Consider the following 23,105-nt stretch of genomic DNA (forward strand, 5'->3'; position numbering starts at 1 on the left):
TCTTAATGCCTTCTATGTCTTCTGTGACAATTATTTCAGATTTATTTGAATCACAAACACTTACGAACAATTACAAGTGACATATATCGAGAAGTGCCAGCGACATGTATCGTCCAGGAGACATGCCCGAGCCGTCTTATGTTTAGACTCCTCGGGGTATACCCCGTGGAAGTGGGGATAATTCCGCGACGTTTATCATCGAGGCCTTGGCGACATATATAGAGAAATCACTGTATTTGTAATAAGAACATTTCGATGTGGCGATAATGACTGTACCTCCTGATCATTGAAACGAGTCTTGTAAAGGATTGAACTAACCCAAAAAGAAAATTGCATAAACACGAGTTTGCTATTTGCAATGGAGTTGTTACGGGCAATTTGAAGTTTGACTTTGCAGTTGAAATATTATAGTAGTACTTATAGAATTTATAGTATATATTTATAGCGATAACGTTCTTATCGAGCAGAATATTTCGAATGTAATTAGATGCGTTCTAAAAATGAGTAATATTTTGCATAAAAGGGGAATAAATTTAGCGGGCTATCGCGAGAGATAATTCGGCAGAAGTTAAAAAATACAAGAGCTTCAATTTCAGGGTGTAACTGTGACATGGAACAGCCAGTTATATGTGTCCGAGGCTCGTCTATTTCCAATTTTTGCAATGATTTTCCATATTTTTTTTTTTCTTGCGGTACATGCTCTGAAAAATAAAAACGTCCCGGCTAGATGGAAAATATCGCGACGATTTTTCATTTGATTTACGACGAGTTTCAAGGAGTACCGGAGATGAAACGTGCCCAGGCTCGAAAGAGAGACGTTCACTGGATTTTAATATTCATACCTTGTTATATTACGTGTTTAATGAGCGATGACGCAAAGCAGGCGCACGGTGTCATAATTTCGGTCGAGGAGAAATTTAAGAGGTCGTGACAGGTGGGAAAGATCGTCCAAAAAAACGCATTAAGGTAACAGAAAGATCTGTGCCTGTTGTAGTAAAGGCTCTAATTAACAAACATGTCTGCTCACAACTTTTTGACCATGCAGTCTACTGATTTTTTTATGTTTTGTGTATCGTAGTTTTTATCTTAATTTCAGTGTTTGTAGTTGAGCAAGAATGATTGCGAACGTAAGTATCTGAAACGTGCAGTCCCGTTTGAGGAACTTCAGCTGACCTTTACACCAGCTTCATGGCTTCACCTGAGTAATCTAATTAAACCTTTGCCAAACGTATACCGAACAATCTCTAGATACAATCTCCGAGCTTCAGATCGAGACTGTAGAAGCTTGAATATGTAAAATAAAAGGATTTTTTGTCAATTAATAATATACACCAGAAAAATTACGGGGTCAATGAAAAAGTATTCTTGTAGATATTCATGTCAGTAGGTGGACATTTTTGGAGGTTCATTTGTAACAACAGAACTTCTTTATCCTTGTCAAGGGTCTTGGGTTATGAAAATAATAAATATTTTATTACATTACAATTTTAAGAATCTCTTCTGGTTTTTAGAAGACTGTTCTACTTTTTCTACATTACTTTATAAAAATAACGAAAATGTGTCTATAGAAATTTTTGCCACTTTCTTTACAATATATACCCAAGGAAATAAATTTGTTGAATAATTTCTCAATCGTGCATCTTCACAACTTCGATAATTGTGAATTAAGAATACTAGAACCCAGATTTTGACTGGTCCCTAAACCTAGTGTTGATAAGACTGTCAATGCTGATTTTAGACCAATAAGTTTCTGCGAATACATAAACAATCCTATTTTAACAACAGATTATTCATCGTCAATTTCCAAATAATCTCTTTAAAATCGAAAATCAAGGGTTGAGAATGTCTCAGTAAATAGTTGAAAAGCGTCAGAAATTTTATTCATAATTCAACAAATTTTCAGAACTAACATAGCATAACAACTAAATTGTAGAGCTTCTTTTACACCCAGCTCAGTCATTAAAAACCTACTAATAGGCTTCCTGTGGGTGAAGCATTAACAACCCTTCGAGAAGTGTAGAAAATAATTTTAAAAAACGTACATTTATGTAGTTTTCATAAACAACAAATTAAAGCAAAAATATATAAACATGGGACCTGAAATTGACGTTGCCCAGGGGTTACAAAATTAGGGTCGATAAGACCTTCGGTCATCATTTTATGTAGTTCCCATAAACACCAAATTAAAGCAGAAATATTCAATCACGGTACTTGAAATTGACGTTGCCTGGGGGTTACAAAATTATGGTCGATAAGACCTTCGGTCATAATTTTATGTAGTTTTCGTAAACACCAAATTAAAGCAGAAATATTCAATCACGGTACTTGAAATTGACGTTGCCTGGGGGTTACAAAATTAGGGTCGATAAGACTTTCGGTCATCGATCAAATATTAAAGGGACCCACAAGTAATCAATTATTTTGAAATCTAAAACAAACTTTGTAGTAAATTCAAGTTTTTATTTCATAACTTATTATATAATCTCCATCATTATTGTTGGAATATTCAAATTACGCGCCATTCCAGAAAATTCGTGGACCTTCTTTCGTTGTAGTTTCTTTTTTGTTTTCTCTCTCGAACGCGGTATTCGGTGTGTGGCTGTTCCTCGTGTCTGTTGTACGGCGTGCGCGTATTTCTTCATATGTATTCAATATGTAATAACCTTGATTAAAAATTACTTTAATAAATCCACTGTTCAAAAACTAACAATTATCAAGGACAGTTTGCCATCTTTTCTGCAAATTTTCAATCCCCCTCTTATAGAAATCCAGGGTTCTTGAAGCAAAATATGACTCAAGGTGACTCCTTACATCTTCTACAGAAGTGAATGTTTTATTTCTCAAATAATGCTCCAGAGATAAGATGATAGTCAAAGGGAGCAATATCCGGTGAGTACGGGGGGTGCGGTAAAACTTCCCATAGCAATTCTTTGATTTTTTCCTGAGTAAGTTTCGCTGTATGGAGCCGGGCATTGTCAATTTGCACCTTTTCTGTGGACTAAAGATGCCCTCTTTTTCAATAATGACAATACAACTCAGCAGTAACTGTTTCTCCAGATTTCAACAACTCAAAGTGAATCATGCCACGACAGTCCCACCAAATGCACAGTAACACCTTCCTAAGCGATAAGCTAGGTTTAGGGGTTGATATTGCGGTTTGATTTTGCAGAAAGCCATTGCTTGGAACGCTTTATGTTATCATAAACAATCCATTTTTCATCTCCGGTAACGATTCTGCTAAGATATAGATCTCTACGAAATCCGGATAGCAATGAAGTGCAAATTGATCGACGAATATTCTTGTTGGTCTCAGATAATTGATGCGGTAACCATGTTCCTTGCTTGTATGCCTCTCCCATTTCGTGTAGGTGCCTTTGTATAGTTGACCATGTGGACCCAAGGCTTCCCGATAATTCTTGTATACTTAATTTTGGATCAGCTTCCACTAGAGATTTTAGGGTGTCATTATCAAATTCAACTGGTCGTCCACTTCGAGGCCTGTCGGAGAGATCATAATCACCGGCAGCAAACCTTCTGAACCAACGTTGACACTTGTTGACCTTCGATACATCTCCGTAAACATCGCGAATTTTCTTTGTTGTTACATTAAATCCCGCATGAAAATGAAAAAAGTTTGCCATGACGAATATGATCCTCGGAAGGTACGGACGCCGCCATTTTATTACAGGGTTGTAAAACAAATTATACTTTTTCGAATATTTTGAACACAGGCTGCTTTACCGAAAACTGTAAAAGAATACGTGTTTCCTCTCCAACGATCGGCTCAGAACTGAAGGCAAAACAGATTCTTTGCAAATAATGATGGGTACCCATAATATAACAAATCCCTGCTGTGAAATTGCCACGGTGACAACAAAGACCTCTCCACTAAAGGATCAATAAGCCCGAAGGACATCTCGAACTATCGACACCACCGACGAGGTTCCACGGGGGTTGAGGGTGGGGGGAGGGTGTAACGCCATAGAACCACCTGGAAACTCTCTAAGCAACGACACCCTACCATTGACATAGACGTGGTGCTGCCTCCATAGGTGTTGATACTGGCTCCACCTCGAGCTGGTGCTGTCGTCGTGTATAGGCGGAAGTGGCGCGTGCACCACCTGATGCCCGTGTGACGTGGGCGGCAACGGCGGCGGCGGTGGTTGTTGGGGTTGTTGCTGGTGCGCAGGCGCGACCACGATGTGCGGCTGCGGGGGTTGGACCGTTTGCTGATGCTGTTGCTGCTGGTGGTGCGCTTGGTGCAGCACGCCTGGTACCGGCGGTGGCGCCAACTGCTGATACTCCATGGCGCAGCTCATCGATTCACCCTCTCACGCGGGCATTTAAGTCCTCGCACCCCGTGTCGTCGGACCACTCTCACACCGTCTGTATGATGCACCGTAAAAAAAAAAAAAAAATCCACCGACCCGGTTCACCGAACAGTTACAAAAACGCGAAACACCAAAAGAAAACAGAGCAACTTCCAAGGCCGCCTTTGGAAAAGAGACCTCAGGTTCGACTTCCAAGGGGTTCAACGGAAAGCTACCGCGGGCGAACGCAAGGGTGCAACAGGGCAAGGGTGCAAGGCGCGCGCCGAGGCTTCGCGCGTTCCCAGTTGTCTATTCGTCCCTGCACCCGACACGGCTCTTCCGGCCAAGTCACGCGAACCACCCGGAGTATCCCGGCGCACTATTCACTGACCCCCCCGGGGGTGTCCTAAGGACTCTGGGTACCGTAAGAGACTGGGACACCTCTAGGGACCACCGAGGGACCACGTGGTGATCTCGAGGCGAAGCCACCCTCTCTCCCCCGAGGACCACTGTTCACTGTCAACCGGAGGGCATCGAGGGAGCAGCCCCCCGTTCTTCCAGCACACCGGGAGTTCTTGTTGACAAACTGTTTCTCGCCGCCGCCGAACACGAACGGTCGCCGAGAGCCACAGGGTCCCAGGTGCGAGGAGGCCTGTTCGCAGACGCACGGAAAGGAGAGCGCAGCACGGTACCGTCGTCGTGTGTCGACTGTCAAAATCAGCGATCGTCAGCGTCTATCCGTCGCCGGTGTTCGCCCATTGGGCCGTCACCGTTGCCGGAAGCTAGACGCCGATTGGCCGGTGCTCGCGGGTTCCGGATGGTGGGGGGGAGAGAGACGGTGACGCGCTTCGTCGTCCTGGAACCGCGAGAGAGGAGAGCGAGCGGAATGAGTGTGAGGTTGAGAGAGAGAGAGAGTGAGACAACACGAGGAAGGGCGGAAAGGGAGAGGCCGAGAAGCTGCTCGGTGATCAAGGGATGAAGGGGAGGGGGTTGGAGCTGGATAAAAGAGAGAGAGAGAAAAAGATATTGTGACAATGGAGGAAGAGAGAGGGGAGAGAGAGCTGCGTGCCTCGAATCTGCGGCGTCCGGAAAGACACTGACTGCTCCGGCTACGATCCATACCCCCTCTCTCTCTCTCTTACTCCGTCCCCTCTCTCGCACACTTCTCCCGCGAGCACACGCGTCCACGTTCTTCTCTCTCCCCGCCGCGCGTCCATCAGCGTCTCTCTCCCGTTCACCGAACATCCGCTTTTTCCCGCCCCCACCCCCCACCAACCGGTACCGCCGTCTTCCCCCTTCCTTGCCCCCACCCCTCCGCAGAGATACACAGATCCTCCACCACTCCTCTCCTACTCCTCGTTGAATGGAGACAGATAGCGGTGTCCTTGTTCGACTAGCGTCCGCCACGACGAACGCGTCTTCGTTTCGCGGAGCGTCGTTTCTCTTTTCTCCTACAACCCCTTTTCCTTTCGGACCTGCGCGCTCCAGGATTTTCTCGAGCGATCGTGGCGATTCGCTTTTCCGAAGAGCCACCCGGCCAATCCGGGAGCCGACAGGTGCCCACCGGCTTCCGTGTTTGCGAAACCCCGGGCTCCGAAGGCCTTGAGATTCGGCGAGGACGCTGCGGGGGTGAGAGCGATGTTAGAGCGGCGGATTTTTCTTTGGAGATGGTGATGGTTTCACTCGTTTGTTTGCTGAATCAATGGACTGATTAGGGGTGCTGTCAATCCTTACCCAACACGGTTCCGATGTAACACGATGCGTTTCGGAATTGTTGCGAAAATGGGGGAATAGTGTACGAAACGGTGAAATTGTCGGAACAATTGAAAATTACAGTTATATTGTTTCTCAGTTATTAACACTAGAACTACCGAGCCCTGAACGTGACTTAGACTTATCCCTTTATGATAACAGCAAGATTGAATTTGCTCAGGTTTCAGACGATTTTTATGGTAACATGTACTCTAAAAAAGAGATATATTACAAAATTTCTTGGGGAAACGTTTTCATAGTTTCAGTAATCGTGCAAGAAGAAATCATCCACCAGTAATTTTCACTGGCTCGGTAGTTCTAGTGTTAAGGTTATTAACAGTAGGTTTACGGAGCACTAAGAGCGGCCAGTTGGGATTATTTAATAAAAATATCGAGAATATAGCCACATTTTTAGCAGCTTTAAATTTCCTATAAATGCACTTTTACAATAATTGTAAATTAACCCATTTGCATCATAAGGATATATGAAAAGAAGGCCTTTATCACCAAACTTTTTTTTTTATTATGTTTAAGTACAAAAACGACTACAAGTAAAAGAACTTCATATTTCAGCATTATAGGAAAAAATAAATTGAGCGTACATATACGCTCCGGTGATAGCGACCAGGAAAATTGAGCGTATATATACGCTAATGATGCAAATGGGTTAAAGAACGTGGAACCCGTCATTTTGACAGGTCCCGTAAATCTTTTGTTAACCATCGTCAATTCAAAACTCTGTTGCAGTGTGGTTGACGTTAATGAATTGTTAATTTCTTATCGAATAAAAATGTAATTCTCTCCTCATTTCGCTTTACTTATTTCCTGAAATTTATAATAGCGGCATTTGGCCTGCGTTCGACGTGTATACTCGTCGTTGCTTGATTTTAACTCGGCGCCGGTGTGGAATTTTTAAAATTAAAATTTCATAATTGGATTTTCATAATTGTTCGATACAATTTTCATTTTTATATTTGGCATGGTCCAATAAGAGGTTTGGGAAAAAATTACACATTAATTAATTATGCTTTTCCAAGGGCTACGATCATTCAGCCCCCCCCCCCCCCAAATCGAAACAATTCGACGCAAAATTGATAAATTGCAAATCTCATCATTTTTCGTATCCACCATGAGTTTCACCTGAACCAGACCCAATTGACTAAAAAGCGCAATAAAACACATACATTTTTTCGAATCCCTGTTCCTCATAATTGTTCAATACAATTTTCATTTTCATATTTGGCATGATTAAATAAGAGGTTTGGGAAAAAATGACACATTAATTAATTATGCTTTTCCAAGGGCTACGACCATTCAGCCCCCCCCCCCAATCGAAACAATTCGACGCAAAATTGATAAATTGCAGATCTCATAATTTTTCGTATCCACCACGAGTTTCACCTGAACCAGACCCAATCGGACTAAAAAGCGCACTAAAACACATACATTTTTGCGAATCCCTGTTCCTCATAATTGTTCAATACAATTTTCATTTTCATATTTGGCATGATTAAATAAGAGGTTTGGGAAAAAATGAAACATTAATCAATGATGTTTTTCCAACAGCTACGACCGTCGACAGTCCCCCCCAAAAAACGAAACAATTCGACGCAAAATTGATAAATTGCAAATCTCATCATCTTTCGTATCCACCATGAGTTTCACCTGAACCAGACCCAATCGGACTAAAAAGCGCACTAAAACACATACATTTTTTCGAATCCCTGTTCCTCATAATTGTTCAACACAATTTTCATTTTCATACTTGGTACGGTTAAATAAGAGGTTTGGGAAAAAATGAAACATTAATCAATGATGTTTTTCCAACGGCTACGACCGTCGACAGTCCCCCCCAAAAAACGAAACAATTCGACACAAAATTGATAAATTACAGATCTCATAATTTTTCGTATCCACCAAGAATTTCACAAAAAGCGCACTAAACCTAAATCCTGAAACGTAAACCAGCCGAACCTGTACCGTCGATCCAGCTCAACACAACCCCGTGGACACTGGCGAACGCGTAAAATGCTCGGACAGATTTCCATTCGAGATTTGACTTTCCAAAACTGTTAATCTGAGGAACGAGTTTCCAGGCAGCTCTCGTTTCAATAAAATAACGCCGATCGGCGCGGCGGCGTTAGTAAAACAAACAACGCGTCGCGCGACGCGACGCGACGGGACGCGACGCGACGGTGCGACAGAAGGCGACAGTCATTGTGACGCACGAGGAGAAAGAAAAACGAAAGAAATCGGAACGTGGACTGCTAGAGATCGAGAAGGACCCCCGAGCGCACGCAGCCTGTCCCCGTTTTCTACGTCAGATCGACCCACTTCCTGGTGCCGCGGTTCGATCGTGACCGATCCATGAAATTAACGGTAACGGAGCTACGGCTATACGGTGCTCGCCAGGTAAAATCGAAAGTGGCGAAATGCCGCGACGACGACGCCGAGCCGATCGGGGGGGAAACTGGACGGTTTTACCGGGACCGTACGGGGGCACCGCGAGTGGGGCACGGAGAGAGAGTTCCTCCGGTTCTTCGGGAAAGATTCTAACAGCTGCGACTACTGCCTTTCCTCGTGCGCTGTCGCTGGATAAATGACCGTCTAATCGCCCGCGATTAATCACTGAAACACCCCTTTTTTTTCAACGTTCTGATACAACTCGTTTTCTATCAACTTCGTCGATAATTATCAAAGCGAAGTCAGTCCTCGAGAGGTTTAATCTTTTCCGGTCTGAGCAAAAATCACAATTTTCTACGTCTTTCGAAAAATCCACAGATTCTTACATCTTTGTCGTTTTTTTTTTTAATTTTCAGCACATTTACAGCTAACATAGATACACGAAATGCATATTTTTTAATTTCCATTTCGGGCTCGAGTAAAAGTTTTAAAAATTGTCTTTTTTATTTTTTCCTCCAGTTATCTCTAGTAAGACTTGTATAAAACGAACTCACTAGCATAATTGATAAATGAATTCTAAACTTTCCAATTGCAGGCGAAGTATCCAGGCATAGTTGATACTTGTTCATTGGTTCCACAGCTGGGTAAAATAGTATTTTTAAAATAGTAAATAGTAAATGATCCTACTTATCGTAAAGTATGCGTGCAACTTTGAAAATGAAATATTTCATTTGATGCAATAAGTTTTTAAAATACTATTTCAAAATAGAATATTAAAAATATTTGGATTTCGTCTGGAAATATTTTATTCCTTTTCTTTTAAATATTCTTGCTGAAAATAATGGTTCGTATTCAATGTAAGTATTTTATTTGATGCCAGATTATTGAAATAAAACATTATGTGTCTTAGATTGTTGACTGGAAATATTTTATTTTATGATTCAGATTTTTGAAATAAAAATATTGTATTTCGTGGTTTAGATTGTCAGAACAAAAATATTTTACTAAAATATTTTACTGTAAAATATTAAGTAGTACTTGAAATATTTATTTCGCCAAACATTGCCACCTCTGGTTCTAATATCGTCGCTCACCTTTGTAATAAATATCTGGGAACAATTCTATGACGGTTTTAGATACTGACGTAAAACTTGACTATCTGTGCATGATTTTCATAACTCATAAAGTTTCTTTACATAAAGCTATTCTCGTCTCGGAAAGAGTATTAACAAACCCCACGCAGACTATTATTTTCTCGTACAAGTTATTTCGGTCTGGAAACACAGTGGATTCTCTATATATGTCGCCGAGGCGTGGCCGATAAATGTCGCGGTGTTATCCCCACCACCGCAGGGTATACCCCGGTGGGGGGCCCAGTAGCTCGAGAGACCTCGGTCGCGGAGGAGTGTAAAGTTCAATGAATAGTATCTCCTGGCCGATATATGTCCGTGGCTAGACCCGTGTTTCGGATATAAATCGAGTAAACACTGTATAAGGAAGGACACGGCGCCGAAGAAAGGAGAGGAACAAATACAGTGATTACTCGATATATGTCCAAAACACGGGTCTAGCCACGGACATACATCGGCCAGGAGATACTATCCTTTGATTCACGCCTAACGTAGAAAAGGACAACTAGAGGCCTCGGTTTCTGGCCCCTCACGGGGTATACTTCGCGGTAGTGGGGATAGGTCTGGCACTTTTATCGGCTAGGCATTTGGGACATATATAGAGTAAACACTGTACTTCGTTCGATGCCGTTCGAATAATTACATTCGATTAAATTGCAAGTAAATACTCTATATATTATATACTCTATACACTCTATATATTTACTCTATATATGTCCCAAATGCCTAGCCGACAAAAGTCCCCGAACTATAAATGTCCTCACTGCCGCGGGGTGTACCCTGTGAGAGGACAAGAAGCTCGAGAGACCTCTCGAAAGAATAGCACCTCCTGGCCGATATATGTCCGTGGCTAGACCCGTGTTTCGGACATAAATCGAGTAAACGCTGTATAAGGAAGGACACGGCGCCGAAGGAAGAAGAGGAACAAATACAGTGTTTACTCTATATATGTCGTAAACTCCTAGCCAATAAAAGTCGCAGAACTATCCCCACTGCCGCGGAGTATACCCTGTGAGAGGACAAGAAGCTCGAGAGACCTCTCGAAAGAATAGTATCTCCTGGCCGATATATGTCCTAGACCCATGTTTTGGACATAAATCGAGTAAACACTGTATAAGGAAGGACACGACGCCGAAGAAAGGAGAGGAACAAATACAGTGTTTACTCAATATATATCGCAAACTCCTAGTCGATAAAAGTCGCAGAACTATCCCCACTGCCGCGGGGTATACCCTGTGAGAGGACAAGAAGCTCGAGAGACCTCTCGAAAGAATAGTACCTCCTGTATATCGCCGACCTATATGTCGCCGAGGCGTGGCAGATAAATGTCGCGGTGTTATCCCCACCACCGGAGCGTATACCCCGTGGACGAGGGGGGGGGGGAGTAGCTCGAAAGACCTCGGTCGCGGAGGAGTGTAAAGTTCAACGAATAGTATCTCCTGGCCGATATATGTCCGTGGCTAGACCCGAGTTTTGGACATAAATTGAGTAAACACTGTGTAAGGAAGGGCACGGAAGAAAGGAGAGGGGACGGTCACGTGCGGAGAAGGAGGATGAGGAGACCGGAGGATGAAGTGGAGACCGAAAAGAGGAAGAAGCGAGAAGGAGGAAGAGGAACGACAATGGAGGAGGAGAAAGGAATTCTTCCGTGACCCGCGCGAGGCTGCCAGCGGTTTCCGCGTTCGCGCAACGCGGCTACGGGACCGGTTCACCGGTGATTCAGAGCTTCTTATGCTTCTTCCAGGCAGAATTAACGTTGCCGTCTTCGTTCATCCTGATCCTCGCCCTCCTCCGACCGCCATTTTTCCCTTTCTCCCGACGCGACCGGCCGAGCTACCACGAAGAGAAAGGTCGCCCGGTACCAATGAAAACGAAACGGGAACGCTGCCCCGGCTCGTCCCGGCTCGCTTTTTCGAACCTAACTCTCCGCAGAATTTATATTTGGAGTAGGATCCCGGGAGGGAAATACGTACTCGGCTCTGTTGTGTCATAAAGCACTACCGCCATCGCCGGTCAACTGTCACCGGGTAATAGTTGAGTAACAACGGCGGCGGCGATCGAATTCGGTAACTGTACCCACTCTGATCTAACACTGGGACCAATTAGGCTCTCCTAAACGCTCCTCTCGCAATGCGTACGTTCCAATGTTGTTAAATAACACGAGCGGATACAAACAACTTGATTCTCGTTTTATCGTTTCCGAAACTTTTCCCTCTACATAGTCGCGCGATTTGGTTTCTTGAACTTTTCTGAAGTTTAAACTTCTTAAATTTCTTAACTTTTTTTAAACTCTTTCTTAAACCTAGGGTAAGAGACCCAATTACTGTCTGAGTACCAATTACTGTGACTATATTAATTATCCTTATTTTTATAGCATAATGAAAATGAAAGAAAACGATGTATAACATGTTAACTGATTTTAATGAAAAGAATTTAATATCTCTTTGTTAATAATCGTCATGCTTTAAAAATCATTAATATAGACACATTAATTGGGTCCCTTACTCTAGGTTGAGTTTGCATTGTGTGCATTAATCGAAGACCAAAGGAACTTTTGTTAGATGTTTTATTTTACAATGTATTTGAAAATGTTCTACGTTAATTGTAAGAGACAACAGCTAACCGACAATGTACAGTGAACTCTCGATATATGTCAATAACACGGGTCGTGCCAGCGTCATGTATCGTCCAGGAGACATGCTCGAGCAGTGTTATGTTTACACACCTCGGCGCCCGAGGCCTCCCGTATACCTCGGTAGTGGGGATAATTCCGCGACGTTTATCATCCAGGCCTCTGCGACATATATACAGAAGTCACTCTTCCTTTGACAATTTCAATGAGGCGAAAATAGTGTTCTTGAATTCCTGTAATGTCTTCACAGGTTTGCGTTTCATTTTTGTCGCAAAAATAAATGTCTAGTAATGATAACACTGCGGAAATTCCAAATTTCATGGCTTATTTTTTAAAAATCAGGATGAGGGACATGCTCAATTTATCAAAATTAATTTTTAATTCATTCCTGCTTAGCACAACTGACTTGGGACATTTTTAGTTTACACAAAGACCCCCAGTGTAATTACTAGACTGCGGATCTTTATGCATTTATGGCTTACGAAAATTTTCAAAAAATGCTATAGCACAAAATTCAATAGAATTCGGTACGATTTTGATTTGTTTCGGATCCACAGATTTCATTTCATTCTATTTCCTTAAAATTCGTCTACAAAAATTGCATGAACATCCGCAGTCTAGTAATTAGGATGCAAATCGGTATGACTGAATGAGTTTTATTATTTTTTTTTTTTACCGTGGAATAGTGGGTTCTAGTGTGCCCGTGGATCCAGGGTTAGAAAAAGGTGTGCGATCGATCGAATTACGAAATGATGGCAAAATAAGGCCGGTGGAGGATCCATGGATTAATTCCCGGGCCTGTTTCTCTCCGAGTGGATGCCGGGAGTGAAAGGAAGCAGCCAGGATCAACAGGTTGTCTCGATTCCCATTTCGTGCAGCATCGTTAGAGACCGTAGCTACAGTTTAACCTTTAGCCGGGAAACGAAAGCGTCTCTCTCTGCCGAGCATCGAGATCTCCGTGGTCTCTCCCCGTCGAGAAAAGAAGTTCGCTTTTAACAGCTTGTTATTATGGCAGCTCGCCGTTCGAATTCGCATCGTTTGCCCCACGACAGGTAGCCCTCCCCCCACCCTTCCTTGTTTTGCACGTGTTGCACGTGTGAACCGGCCCTAAACCCCGGTCGAATCGCGTTGAATCCACGGCGGTACGATTGACGTAATAATACGTCCGAGAACCGAACGATTCCATAAGCGAAATGCACCTCGCAGGCGCCCGATCGTTCTGCATAATTGATTTTCTGCGCTCATAACCCGGCTGCAAAGCGCAATTTATTGTCATTTGAATTCCTTCGAAAATATAACCATGTTCTAATTTCAGTTAAGAAATTTTATTTTTGTCCGTTAATTGCAAGATGCGGGAGGGTAAATTTCCCTCGTTAATAATTTTAATATTTTATTTTATATTTTCATATTTTTTCATTTATTTTAAGTTTTTATTCTTGAATTCTTTGAGACTGTTCACTGCTTTCAATTGCACCATTTTCATGATAAATGCATAAAATGCATAAATGCTGTCTACTGATAATTGTGATTAAATAAAATGCTATTTGTAGTCGATTATCTTATAATTGATTGACTGCAATTCCCTCCATTTTGTTCATAAATGGAAAGAAGACATTGAGGATGATAAATGTTTAAAATCTTTGAAAGTTTGCGACGTTAACGGACAATGGCAAAAATTAGGCACTTTTTGAACCTGGATAAATTTTCTCGTGGACAATATTCTGAAGAGAACGATAGGTCAGGTTTATTGAAATATGCTCAGTATCATACGCATTCTGAAAGGAATTTTTAGACAGCCTACTATAAACAACCAATATATACAAGCATACGATAAAAAGTTCCAATAATTACACTGTATTTTGCAGAAATTTAAATATCAAAAATATGAGTGTAGGGAGCAGAGTCGAAAGAATATCTTGAACAATTTTTTGATGTCTCCATAAAAGCCCAGAAAAATGTTAGAAGTGGTGAGTTAAAAAATTGAAGTGATTAGGGTTAAACAATTGCCAGGGAGTGAAGTATCAGCGAAAAATGATTCGAGCGTATGGCAAAAGGATTCATGATGGTAGAATTGGCACCGGAGGACCGGGCCAGACGTGAAAACGACAACTTTCGGCGGGTCACTTTCTCCTCCTAGTGAAATGTGCCCAGGCGGTTCCCCTACCGCGATTCGGGCCTTACGGGGCCTCACGGGGCCTTGCGGGGCCTCACGAGGTCCGGCCGGCCCCAATTCTTTCTCGCTTTTCTCCGTGGAAGGGCCTTCCTAAAATTTTTCGTTAAGTCGGCCACGAAAAGCGGAACAAATCGAAACGGGACCGCTTTCTTTCGGCTGGACACCCGTTAGACGAGTCCCCGCCATTCCTTCGTTCGCGTTAGACGACACTCGAACAAACCCAGACCTGGTCCTACGATTTTGTTAATCTACCCGAGGCCTAAAAATTGGAAACTAGCCTAAAGAAATCGGAAGGAAGAATTTTATCGCCCAAGACCTTTCGACTAAATCACTAGACTGCGGATCTTTATTCAAAATAAAATTTTTATACATCAACTGCAATCTACAGGCGCTAAGTAAACATTTATTTTGCTCATTAATAATTTTCATATGTTAAAAATGGTACATTGACACTGTTAAACTCTTTTTACTGTTTTGAATTAGATTTACTCATTTTTGTCATATAAAATCCGCAGTCAATTAATCGCCATACATATTTTCTAATAAATTATCGCTTCATCTCTCGTTGATGTTCCTGGACTGTTTACATTTCGATTTAAAGATTTATTGCAAGGTTTATGCTCCCATGCTGTCACGTTCGTTCGAAACGGAAAATTTCCAAAATTAGAACGTATATTTTTCAAACGGATGTTTGAACTGTTTTTCGTGGACGACGTTAACTATCTCAAATAAATTCTTGAAGATGTCTTCAACGTTTAGACCAGTTGAGAAGCCAATAAATTTTCTCTACAATTTTTATTATTCGTCGCGACTCTCGTTTCACGTTTGGCGCAGCATGTTGATGCAATAATTTACGTCCCCGTTCTGTTACGTTCATTCGAAACAGAAAGTTCCGAGCCGGAGAGTCGATCAAAGACGTCGATGTCACACGGATTATTAAAACATATACAGTTTGCCAGGTGTACGTCGAACTTGTCCGGTTTCAACGTTCTTCGAACGCTCTTGTTGGTCTTCGAGGAGAGAAACACAGCTCGGCCATTCTCAATTTGTCGTTGACTTTTTTGCGCCGAGAATTCTGCTCGGGGGGAGGGTGGAGGGGGGCTTAATCACCGCAAGGCGAATGAAGAACAATCACGTTCCGCGTTTAATTGGTATCGCGCCGCGAAACCGTCCCGTGCCACGGCATTCCGCAAAAAAAGAAACGGCCGTATATTTTTCAAGAAATAATTGGGCTAAGTCCGGGCCGAGAGAGAAACAGAAGGTGGTTCCCTTTCTTTTCTTTTCTTTTTTTTTTCGGTAACGGGTTTCAAATCGGGCATGCGAAAATAAAAAGTGAAAGCAGTCGTCGTCGTCGTCGTCGTCGTCGGTTTCTGGTTGTCCACGCTCGTTCGAGATTACTTTCTTTAATGGATCCACCACGTCGTGGAGGCCGATCAATCTTTTTGTTGAAGAGAAACGCTTCAACCCTGGCTCGAGCACACGGAGAACAGTCTCTGTGCTTTCTTCGGGCGGTCTTTCACATTTTTGGAAAATTTCCGAACCGTTTAAGTGCTCTTTGATCGTCACGTTGCTGGCAGGAAAGTTTAAGAGCCAAGACTCTGTAATTCACGATAAGGTAGAGCGACCACGTTACCGACGAAGAATGTTATACGACTCGATTTTATAACCAGGCTGTTTTCAGATCAACTTAAATTATTTGCGAGATTGTGGACGTTGTTATAATTGTTATAATTATAGTCTTCTGAACATTTTCAAAAAATGTCACAATCTAAAATTCCACAGAATTCAGTACGATTTTTATTTATTCCAGATCTGCAGAGGCTACTACCACTAGAAATTAAATTTGATTTGTTTCCCAAAAATTTGCCTACAAAAATTGAAAATTGTATTAACATCCGCCAGCCTATTTATGACATCGCAAATACGAAGAATCATGCACAACAAAAATGATCAGCATGTTTGTTTCACGTTCTCGAATTTCGAACATTATAAAATATTTCCCAAAAATGTGCCTACAAAAATTGAAAATTGTATTAACATCCGCCAGCCTATTTATGACATCGCAAATGCGAAGAATCATGCACAACAAAAATGATCAGCATGTTTGTTTCACTTTCTCGAATTTCGAACATTATAAAATATTTCCCAAAAATGTGCCTACAAAAATTGAAAATTGTATTAACATCCGCCAGCCTATTTATGACATCGCAAATGCGAAGAATCATGCACAACAAAAATGATCAGCATGTTTGTTTCACTTTCTCGAATTTCGAACATTATAAAATATTTCCCAAAAATGTGCCTACAAAAATTGAAAATTGTATTAACATCCGCCAGCCTATTTATGACATCGCAAATGCGAAGAATCATGCACAACAAAAATGATCAGCATGTTTGTTTCACTTTCTCGAATTTCGAACATTATAAAATATTTCCCAAAAATGTGCCTACAAAAATTGAAAATTGTATTAACATCCGCCAGTCTATTTATGATATCGCAAATGCGAAGAATCATGCACAACAAAAATGATCGGCATGTTTGTTTCACTTTCTCGAATTTCGAACATTATAAAATATTTCCCAAAAATGTGCCTACAAAAATTGAAAATTGTATTAACATCCGCCAGCCTATTTATGACATCGCAAATGCGAAGAATCATGCACAACAAAAATGATCAGCATGTTTGTTTCACTTTCTCGAATTTCGAACATTATAAAATATTTCCCAAAAATGTGCCTACAAAAATTGAAAATTGTATTAACATCCGCCAGTCTATTTATGACATCGCAAATGCGAAGAATCATGCACAACAAAAATGATCAGCATGTTTGTTTCACTTTCTCGAATTTCGAACATTATAAAATATTTCCCAAAAATGTGCCTACAAAAATTGAAAATTGTATTAACATCTGCCAGTCTATTTATGACATCGCAAATGCGAAGAATCATGCGCAACAAAAATGATCAGCATGTTTGTTTCACTTTCTCGAATTTCGAACATTATAAAATATTTCCCAAAAATGTGCCTACAAAAATTGAAAATTGTATTAACATCCGCCAGTCTATTTATGACATCGCAAATGCGAAGAATCATGCGCAACAAAAATGATCAGCATGTTTGTTTCACTTTCTCGAATTTCGAACATTATAAAATAATCGATGGAGAGTGGCACAAAGATCTAGTTACAGTTACGTGTAAGGATCTAGGCACACGCTCGGTAAATCGTTTCGTTTGGCGCACGATCTTTAATTGTCAGGTGTCGGTGAGGCACACAGGGCGTTCTGCGATCTGTAACGTAAATGTTTCGCCGCGTTGACAACATCTGCTCGTCAGCTGTGAAATTAGCGGGCCGGGGCCGTCGCGATGGCAAGTTGCGCTCTTCGTCGACGATGGGACAATTTATACTAGTTGATCATTTATGCATTCACGCTACGCGTTGCAGTTTCAGCCGTTGGCAACTCTCTTGCGCTCTTCAGGTGAACATTCTCTAATTTTCTGTTTCTGCATGCATCATTGCTTTTGCGACTTCGATATTTATCGCCTGAGATGACCTCAAAACCTCACCGAATTTAGAACAGGAAAAGCAGTTGCACTTTTAAATAGTATACTTTGACGTTGCACAATTCAAGCGGTGCTTAGTTTGTGAAATTAATTTCTATCGAACAGGATATTTCCATTGTAATTATTAGACAGCGTATATTTATACAAAAGAAAATTTTTCTACCCGAATTGCAACACACTGAAGTGAAATTGATTTTCGTCGACTTAACACGTGAACTGCCATGTTAGTCCCATATGACTGACAGTGACTTTTGACTAGGTTTAGACGTTTATTTTTATTGTGACATATCCAGATAAACCTAATTTTATTAATATCTTTAGAACTCAAAAGGGTTAAAACAGCATCCCCTATAATACGTTTAAAATTTCCAGTTTTGCTTTCATTAATTAAATTACTCTGATTTTGCAAGAATATTCTGGGAATGATATTTGGCACTTAACGTGTTAATATTAGGGGTACTCTTAAGTAATCAATTATTTGCAAAGAATTTGTTTTGCCTTTAGTTCTGTACCGATCGTTGAACAGGAAACACGTATACTTTTACAGTTTTCGGTAAAGCAGCCTGTGTTCAAAATATTCTAAAAAGTATAATTTTCCTTACAACCCTGTAATAAAATGGCGGCGTCCCTACCTTCCGAGGATCATATTCGTCGTTGCATACTTGCAAAACCCTGGATTTCTAGAAGAGGGGGATTGAAAATTTGCAGGAAAGATGGCAAACTGTCCTTGATAATGATGGAGATTATATAATAAATTAAGAAATATAAACTTGAATCTACTACAAAGTTTGTTTTAGATTTCAAGATAATTGATTACTGGGTGCCTCCTAATATGTTTAACAGGTAGAAAATAAATGCATAAAATCCGATTTCCAGTAATTACCATCAGAAATCGTTAAAAATCGTTGGGGGAGCTTAGGAGAACTGTCTAAAGCGCCTAATCGCGTTAATAAAATTATAATCCAAGCGCCGGTCACCTCAAGTTCCGAAAGGGCCGGCGTTGAAAATACCGCGCGAAGACACGCGAGGAATTCGTTATTCGCATGCTCCCGACGTCACCGATGTTATCAGCGTGATCTTCTGGCAGCCGGCTCGATCCCGGGGAACAATCGGGGAAAAGAATTCGCCTCTGTTCGGCCGTTAATTGGCCGCGATACGGTGGAAATGATCGGGCCGTAAAACGGCGGTCGATTTCCCCCGATCGTCGGAAATCGGTCTCGTTAACGGATCGGTGTCAAAGACGTAGGACGATCGACGAATCGATCTTTTTGTCGAGGATCGTAACGAGGAGCCCGGCAATCGTCAGCCTCGTTACACAGGCTCGAGGCGAAGCTTCTCGTCGGCCGCGAGTTCCACAGAGGCTTGTAATTATAATCAATCACACCGAGCCGATTGTGGACGGTACACCCGTTCTCTGTCGCGGGTAAGGACGCCGAGGATGAATAAATTCCTTATATAATCGTTCCAGCACGCTTATCGCGAGCAAGACCCCCGTAGTGCGTACGATGAGAAACCGATTTTTCGTTCCCGATTGTGCAACCGGGCCGACCGATACCGAGAAGCATAGTATAATGATTGCCGGCGCGCCGAGGCGACGAGAGCCGATCCGAGTGAAAAGGGAACGCTGATTCTGAAGCGACGCGAGTTTTTCTAACTGCGCGATTATGATTATTGGCACGGATTGCGCGGATCGATCGTCCGAAGGCGGGAACAAGCGTTATGTAAACTGTAATTGGCTGCTGTCTTTCGAACGGGGGTGGAAACCTTTCCGGAACAGCGAGTGACGCTTTCGGGACCAACGCAAGCCGCGGATCAGGGAATTTTTGGAGCGTGTGGAAATTATTTTGGAAACGGTTTCTAACTTTTTTGAGGTCAGTATGGAGTAACTGAAGGTCGCAGAATTTTTCAATTGGATGCAGTCTTTGTGACGCGAGTCGAACCCCTTCGGGAGCCGTTTGTGATGTTTCTGTGATCGGTAAAAGGAAATTAGGGTTCAAGGAATTTTTAGAGGGTGTGGAAATTATTTCGGGGGCGGTTTCTAACATTTTTGGGATCAGTATGGAGTAATTGAAGGTCGCAGAAGTTTTCAATTGGCTGCAGTCTTTGAGACGTGAGTGGAACCCCTTCGGGTGCGGTTTGTGACGTTTCTGCGATCGGTAAAAGGAAATTAGGGTTCAAGGAATTTTTAGAGCGTGTGGAAATTATTTTGGAAACGGTTTCTAACTTTTTTGAGGTCAGTATGGAGTAGCTGAGTGTCGTAGAATTTTTCAATTGGCTGCAGTCTTTGTGACGCAAGTGGAACCCCTTCGGGAGCCGTTTGTGACGTTTATGAGATCGGTAAAAGGAAATTAGGGTTCATGGAATTTTTAGAGGGCGTGGAAATTATTTTGGGGACGCTTTCTAACTTTTTTGAGGTCAGTATGGAGTAGCTGAGTGTCGCAGAATTTTTCAATTGGCTGCAGTCTTTGTGACGCAAGTGGAACCCCTTCGGGAGCCGTTTGTGACGTTTATGAGATCGGTAAAAGGAAATTAGGGTTCAAGGAATTTTTAGAGGGTGTGGAAATTATTTTGGGGACGGTTTCTAACATTTTTAGGATCAGTATGGAGTAATTGAAGGTCTCAAAAATTTTCAATTGGCTGCAGTCTTTGTGACGCAAGTGGAACCCCTTCGGGAGACGTTTGTGACGTTTATGAGATCGGTAAAAGGAAATTGGGGTTCAAGGAATTTTTAGAGGGTGTGGAAATTATTTTGGGGACGGTTTCTAACATTTTTAGGATCAGTATGGAGTAATTGAAGGTCTCAAAAATTTTCAATTGGCTGCGGTCTTTGTGACGCGAGTGGAACCCCTTCGGGAGCCGTTTGTAACGTTTTTGAGATCGGTAAAAGGAAATTGGGGTTCAAGGAATTTTTAGAGGGTGTGGAAATTATTTCGGGGGCGGTTTCTAACATTTTTGGGTTCAGTATGGAGTAACTGAAGGTCACAAAAATTTTCAATTGGCTGCGGTCTTTGTGACGGGAGTGGAACCCCTTCGGGAGCCGTTTGTGAACTTTATGAGATCGGTAAAAGGAAATTGGGGTTCAAGGAATTTTTAGAGGGTGTGGAAATTATTTTGGAAACGGGTCCTAACACTTTTAGGATAAGTATGGAGTAACTGAAGGTCACAAAAATTTTCAATTGGCTGCGGTCTTTGTGACGCGAGTGGAAACCTTTCGGGAGCCGCTTGTAACGTTTTTGAGATCGATAAAAGGAAATTGGGGTTTAAGGAATTTTTAGAGGGTGTGGAAATTATTTTGGGGACGCTTTCTAACATTTTTGGGATCAGTATGGAGTAACTGAAGGTCGCAGAAGTTTTCAATTAGCTACGGTCTTCGTGATGCGAATGGAAACCCTTCGGGAGCCGTTTGTGACGTTTCTGTGATCGGTGAAAGGAAATTAGGGTTGAAGGAATTTTTAGAGGGTGTGGAAATTATTTTGGGAACGGTTTCCAACATTTTTGGAATCAGTATGGAGTAACTGAAGGTCGCAGAAGTTTTCAATTAGCTACGGTCTTCGTGATGTGAAAGGAAACCCTTCGGGAGCAGCTTATGACGTTTCTGTGATCGCGGAAAGGAAGATAGTGACGTGGAAATTTTTGGTAACAATTTTTACCACTTCTAAAACTGATAATAACAACCTGAACGTTCAAAATATTTTGTACTATCGTAGAAAAGTCTCCAGTTGCACTTTTGTGCATTTTTCGGAACAGTAAAGGACACCTGCGGGTTCAAGCGTTCTCCAATGCGTGCGAAAACCCTTTGGGTACCATTTCCTCAGTTTCAGAGCTGTTATACAACACGCGTCGAGCAAGAATAAAATCGTCTTATTTAATTACAATGTGTGAACACAGGCGTTTAACAAGCAATTCAATAATCCTGCACGTCTCGCGGCGTCTCGATTGATTTCTCGAGGGGGTTGAAGACGCCAGAAGCGTTCGAGCGAACGTGATCCTGCGAGATCCTGCGAGATCCTGCGAGATCCTGCCGATATAATGCATTATAGAAATCTAACGACCGGTTTTCACTGGAAACGCGTCATCCCGGGCTGACAGCTGTGCGAACGCGGCTTCATTACTCCCCACCCCCATCCCCGGCGTTCTGTTATTTAAACGGTTTTCCATCATTACGACCGTAGCGGCTCGTTAACGTCGACGTATAATTACGCGGGATGATAATAATAATGATAATAACAGAGTACCGATAGCCGAGTGTATTCCCGTTTCGCGTCGCACCCGATCGTTTCATCGGTTCGGTTCATCGTCGCGTCGCCGCGGTGTGGAAACGCGTCGGATCTGCCGCGGGCGATTTTCCAATCATCGGTTTAGCAATTCTGTTGCTTAAATGAAAAACACTGGGATCTTGGAAACCAACCGGTCAATTTCAAACACTATCATTACACCCATTTTCTTCGATGGAAATGCTCCGTTTATTAGCGGGAAACAATCTTCGCGTCAGAAGAGGTTCTTAAGCTAATCATTACTCTGCGTGTTCGAATATTTACAAATGCAGTTGTTAATACGGATTTCTGAATTGTACACTTTGATGCAAGCTGTGCAGGTTACAACAAAATATTCGATTAATCTCGCTTCTTCTAATTGATCCCGAAAAGTTTAACCCTCCATAAAGATCCAGCATTCCGATTGTTATTCCGGAGATATTTTGAGAAAAATTAGTCGAACAATGTGGAGAGGTGTTTCCGATTGTCACCCCACCGCCGCTCCTGATCCCGGTGTCTTGTCAATTTCTTAAGTGTCCCGCGATTTTTCTGGAATCGGCCGAGTTTACACGGGATAGCAGTCGTCCGGCCCGGCTATCCTCTCGTTCCACCTCGACGTGATTATGGTCGCCGCGCGGAAATCTGAGACCAAGCGTCGACCGCATGGGATTATCCTTCCATAACGTCGGCCGGAGAGCTAGGCCATAACACGGCATTGCCACATCTTTGCCAGATAAAATGTAGGGGCAGCGATGTTGTCGGTGAGACGAGAATATCTGGCCGTACCTTCGAGATACATGCTCCACGGGCCGAGAGACACGCGATTGCCGATGCACTTTCCTCCTGGAATTGTGCACTTGATGCACAAACTCCTCGTCGTGCGGACGAC

General features: G+C 42.3%; 1 protein-coding gene across 12 annotated transcripts in view; it reads right to left on the minus strand.

Annotated features, from left to right (window-relative positions):
• LOC143358945 (thyrotroph embryonic factor) overlaps window positions 1-23,105 on the minus strand; it is a 209,737-nt gene that overhangs the window by 96,093 nt on the left and 90,539 nt on the right. Inside the window, exon 1 of one of the 12 annotated variants that reach the window (XM_076796496.1) lies at window positions 4,022-5,402. The exons of 5 other annotated variants lie outside the window; for them this stretch is intronic. In XM_076796496.1, the coding sequence (XP_076652611.1) occupies window positions 4,022-4,319 (298 nt within the window). In that variant the 5' untranslated portion in view covers window positions 4,320-5,402. Of the gene's footprint in view, window positions 1-4,021; window positions 5,403-23,105 lie in introns of those variants that run through there. 6 more of the 12 variants (XM_076796505.1, XM_076796498.1, XM_076796512.1 and 3 more) reach the window with 6 other exon arrangements.

The sequence above is a fragment of the Halictus rubicundus genome, chromosome 1, assembly GCF_050948215.1.
Source record: "Halictus rubicundus isolate RS-2024b chromosome 1, iyHalRubi1_principal, whole genome shotgun sequence".
NCBI lineage: Eukaryota > Metazoa > Arthropoda > Insecta > Hymenoptera > Halictidae > Halictus > Halictus rubicundus.